This window comes from Elephas maximus, chromosome 16 (assembly GCF_024166365.1).
Source record: "Elephas maximus indicus isolate mEleMax1 chromosome 16, mEleMax1 primary haplotype, whole genome shotgun sequence".
Lineage (NCBI taxonomy): Eukaryota > Metazoa > Chordata > Mammalia > Proboscidea > Elephantidae > Elephas > Elephas maximus.
The window spans coordinates 26,903,170-26,908,672 of record NC_064834.1 but is presented as its reverse complement, the minus strand read 5'-3'; the positions used below and the strand labels follow the sequence as shown (position 1 = coordinate 26,908,672).

The window sequence follows — 5,503 nt, the reverse complement described above, 5'->3', positions numbered from 1 at the left end:
TGAGGCATTGTGTTCTGATTGCTTGGACTGATAACATTTCTCTTGGGAATTTGAAGTGGGAACTGAGAGGTAGGTGGTCACTGTGTGTGTCTGAAACTGAGGACACCTAATGGGAACGGGGAGTGGCTATGTGTAGAGAGAGGCAGGCCTGTTGCAGAAAATAATAGAGCAGATGTGCATAGAAAGAGAGCTACGAGAGGCCATGTTAGAACATGGGAATAAAATAAGAGCTACTCAGAAAATGGCTGCCTCTTTCTGGTTTCAGTCACTGTGAAGCTCAGCCTTTGGAGCCTCGTGTGTGTGTGTGTGTGTGTGTGTGTGTGTGTGCGTGTGTAACCCATCGCCCTCGAGTTGATTCTGACTCATAGTGACTCTATAGGACAGAATAGAACCGCCTCATAGAGTTTCCAAGGAGCGCCTGGTGGATTCAAACTCCCCACCTTTTAGTTAGCAGCTGTAGCGCTTAACACTATGTCACTGGGGCTTCCTATGTGTGTGTATATGTGTGTGTGTATATGAGTGTGTGTATATATATATATATATAGAAAGAAAGCTTAATGGCATCTATATCTAATTTTTGGATTCTGCCTTTCATCAATGTCAAGGTAGGATATTTTATATTGATATTTTATATTGATAAAAGTTGTAATCTACCTAGACTGCCCAATAATGAAATGTTTATTCTGGGAAATGAAAAGTGCCTTATTATGCATTTCTCCTAGCATACCTGTCTTGCTTTTTTAAAAAAATCTTTGCTGGTTTTAGATTTTCGGTTTCCTCAGCTTCTACTTTCTGTCTCTTTTGAGACTTAACGTCCAACATAGCAACTGCCATCCTCCCCTCCCAGCACCAACCAAACTGTGCTGGATTGTTCTCTTACCAACTTGATTGGTTATCCTGAAAACTACATTTCCCAGACCCTCCTTCCCTATATGATTCTTAGTTAGATTTGGTCAACAGAGAAATTGCATGAGATTTTGGGAGGTGGAAGCAAAATAGTGGCCTTTATTCCTTTAAGATTTTTTTTTTTTTTTTTGAATAAACGAATTTTATTGCATCTTAAAAATATCACCAGTTAAGTCTTAGGAATCATCTGGCCTCATTTCCGTAGCTGGACAATTCTTAGATCTTACTCGTTGGCCTGTTGAACAGTTCCTTTTTCAGAAACATAGATGCCATCCAAAAATTTTCAGATATCCTTGTTTTTAACTGTCGTGGCTTGCTGAATTAAAGCAGCTGAATTTGATACAAGTTCAATGTCATTTCCTTCAAGAATTAACTCATCCTTCTGGGCTTGAGATACTGAACAAGCAACACCTGGCGTCATCCGAACCCTACGGATGTATTTTTCACCCAAGAAGTTTCGGATTTCAACAAGTGACCCACTCTCCTGAATAACAACGTTGATGGGGAAGTGAGCATACACAGACCTCATCTTGTAACGGAAGCCCAGTGTAACACCCTTGATCATGTTCTGTACATGACTGCAGATAGTGCGAACTGTAGCCAGTTCCTTTCTATTTCCCCACCATTTGTCAACGCGAAGCCTCTTCTTTTTCTTTCCAAGGAGACTGAGTTCTACATTGATGTGATTGAAGTCCCTCCGCAAAGTTCCTCTGGGGCCCTTCACAATAACTGTGCGTCCCTTCAGAGTGATGTCAACGTTTTCTGGAATGTTGACAGTCTGGTTGCTGAGAATGGTCTTCATTCTCGCAGTAGATGTGGCAAAAAAAGCTCCTTTAAGATTTTTGCAGGCAGATATGATGAAAGAAGAAAGTAGAAGTGCTCAGAGTTCCAGATTGTCTTTATTCTTTTCTGCTTGAAGTCCAGCTCTTCTTCCAAACTTCTGGCTTTACTGACCAGTAGCCCCAGGCCCGCCATTGGACATTTGGCTGTAGACCTGTAGGGGCATTAGTTTTACCAGGGCAGCACCTTTTGATAGCCCTCTCCATGAGCTCCCCTTTGCAATCTCACTTATGGCTACACATACTCGGCTTTTCAGATTTTTCTGTAAGCTCTAGCTTATTCACCTGAACCAGTGCTTTGCTTTAGGAGGACTAACTAGTGATTCTTTCTGATCCCACAGTTCCCCGCTCTGGATCTCCACATATCTAGCAGCTCTCATAATTGTCACTCCATTTTCCTGCTTGAGTCCTTACTGCTCTGGAAGCAGATCCTCATTGTTTCAAGAAATTATTTCTCTGGTTTTACTAAGGGTAAATGGTTGAGGCTGCTATTCTATATACTAGGAGGGGCGTAACTGAGTTAGCTGTTTTGTAAGTAATGTTTTAATAATTCAAAAATATATCTGATTTTTTCCTTCCTGTACTTGTCATTTTCCTTGCAGGTTCTTAAAGTCTTCATAGGGAAAATTGCTTCTTTCTTGTGAAGCTGATCTCCTCTGCGTATGTATTGTATTGGAATGCATATTTTTTTCTCTTCACTTGTTCTTACCAATGTGATATCATTTGCTTTTTGTCATATATATATATGATAAAATATATCAAACCTATTGCTGTTGATTCCAACTCATAGTGACCATATATATGTATATATACAACCCAAACCTGTTGCCGTCCAGTTGGTTCCAACTCATAGCAACCCTATAGGACAGACCCCATAGGGTTTCCAAGGAACTCCTGGTGGATTTGAACTGCTGACCTTTTGGTTAGCAGCTGTAGCTCTTAACCACTACACCACCAAGGCTTCCATATATATATATAAAACCAAAACCAAACCCAGTGCCACCGAGTCGATTCCGACTCATAGCGACCCTATAGGACAGAGTAGAACTGCTGCATAGAGTTTCCAAGGAGCGCCTGGTGGATTCAGACTGCCAGCCCTTTGGTTAGCACCTGTAGCACTTAACCACTATGCCACCAGGGTTTCATATATATATGTAAATATATATATGACTTTTATAAATGTCTTCTTTTTAAAATCTCCCTATATTTTTCTGTAAAACTTTCTCTATAATTTCATGTGGAGTGTGTCTTTTATAAGCACGACATAGCTGGGTTTTGTTTTTCAACAAGTGAGGGGAATTTTGTCAATTAAATAGAAAAATTTAGCCCATTTACATTTATTGTGAAATCTGACATTTAAAATTTTATTTTATATATTCTTTGTAAAATAATTCCTTCCTTTTTTTTTCTTTTTTCCTATATTGTCTCCATTGATTATATTGTGTTTTATTATTTTATTATTTCTAGGGAGTTAGATGCTATATTGTCTCTTTATTTAAAGGTAATATAATTGATTAAACCATATTTTGACCATCCCTTATTAAGATGAAAAATTAAAAATAAATTTAACATGTTTCTCAATTCTCTCTCCAAATCTTCTAGCTTTTATTTTTATAATATTAGCATATCTTATATTGAATTTTTTACATTGTTTCTTTTCTTTCAATATTAATTTTGACATTTATGTATTATATCAATTATATAGAATTTATTGACTCTAATCATTTTGAAGATGTACTTCCTTCATGTTGTAACATCTTTGAAATCAGGATTCATCTTGGAGTCAATGGTTCTTGATATTCATATGGTAGTTATGACATATCTATGTGAGAACCTTCATTAATATTCTGGTAAAATGAAGAAAATACTTAATTTAAAATTTAAACATTAACTGTTTTAATTTCTCCTTTTTTTTCTCTTTCACCCTTTTTTATTTATTTTTTCTCCTCCCTTAAGGTCATTTTCTGTTCAATTATCTGTTCACTAAAGTTTTTGAGCCCCCTTCCTTTTCAAGGATACACACATTTACAGAATACTAAGAAATTTCTTGCACATTTGAGAAAGTCTGCTGCCCTTGCATCTGAGTGGCTTGATTAGGTATAGAAATCTTGGGTCATGATCTTCATTCTCAAAATTTTGTAGATAGTGCTTCATTGTCTGTCATTTTATGCTAAGGAGGAGAGTTTGGTGCCAATATGTTTTGGATTTTTTTTTCCCTATTGTATGAAATCATTTCTTCATAATAATTTTTCTTTATACATGTAATATATACAGGGAATATTTAGAGTCTTAATGAGTGTGTATTTTAATTTTATCCTATACATGGTGTGATCCTGCTGTCCCGCTTCTTTGTTTCTTCCTTTTGCCCATTTTCTCATTATCTGCAACTCTTATGAATTAATGGAAAAACATTTTGACATCTGTTTCTCTCTTCTGCAGCTTGCATTTCTTTGTTCTCTTCCATCATTATAAATTTAATGACTACAGTCATGTAATTTTTTTCTTTTATTTTTAATTTACAAAAAATTATTGTGAAATATATGTAGTAAAATATTTTAACTGTTTTTACATGTACAATTCAGTGACACTAATTACATTACCATTTTGTACAACAGTCACCAGTATCAGTTTCCAAATATTTTCATTGCCCTAGCAAAATTCTGTACCCCTTAAACAATAATCTCCATTCCCTTCCCCCCACCTGTCCTTGCTAACTACTAATGAGCTTTGTTCTCTATGCTTATTCTGAATATTTCAGATAAGTGGGATCATATTTTTCCTTTTGTGAACCATGTAATTTTTTAAATCCAAAAGCAATATTTGCTGATCTCATGTTGTTTCTATTTCTTAGACTCAATATTTTTCTGAATTTCTTGGACACAGTTGAGTTATAATTTTTTTCTCTTGTTTATATATAGATGTGTGTTGTGTGCATTTGTATATATATATATATATATACATTTTTTAATGTGTGTGTATACATATGCATATGCATACATGTATATACACATACACACACACATATATGTACCCTATTGAACTACTGTTTAATATGCCTGAGGATTTTTAAAATCTGTTTATTCATTCTTATAGATAGAAGATTTTTACATTTTTCAGGTATTAAGAGTTGAGTTTTCTTAAAGATTATGCAGATAACCATTTGAATATTTGAGGCCAAGCTGATGAGTGAAGGAACAGTTTATATTTGCTATGGTTTTATTTAGATAGACCACAGGTCCATTTTTACCCATCTAAAAAAATTTTTTTTTTAATTTTTTAAAGAGTGAGAAAGAGTGAGGAGGAAGCTATAGTCAGAAACAGCCATTTTGCAGGAAGAGTCTTTGCTATGGGCCTAAGCATTTATTTTTCACATTTGTTGTGATAGTCAAGTTAGCTGGAGGCAGCTGCTCTCATTCTCCAACCGCTATACTTCCCTTGTGAGGATCCATCTACAGTGGCTGGGTCTAGGTCACTTCCTCAGAGTTTTAGGCAGGACTTGATCCCTTGGGATTCTCTTCTGCCATAGTCTCCGTCACTCCCTGCTGCTCTGAAGGAGTTTCACTTGAGGTAATCCCGAAATGTTTGAAGAAATTACATCATTATTGGAATGATACTGTAGCCTCTTAAATTACAAATGTAAGGATAATGCTCATTTTTCACAAGTAGAATTTGGAATGTTTTTTCAAAGGATGTCTCATTTTGTGGTCACAACTTTTGTACCCATAGAGAAAACCATTATCTATTATGAAACCCTGGTG

The 5,503-nt window shown here is 35.8% G+C and overlaps 1 protein-coding gene across 1 annotated transcript; it reads right to left on the bottom strand.

The window, feature by feature from the left end:
• Positions 1-1,092: 1,092 nt before the first annotated feature.
• LOC126059470 (60S ribosomal protein L9-like) lies at positions 1,093-1,708 on the bottom strand. Its single transcript, XM_049855133.1, has one exon. The coding sequence runs from the start codon at positions 1,706-1,708 to the stop codon at positions 1,190-1,192; it is 519 nt and encodes a 172-aa protein (XP_049711090.1). The 3' UTR covers positions 1,093-1,189.
• Positions 1,709-5,503: the final 3,795 nt, after the last annotated feature.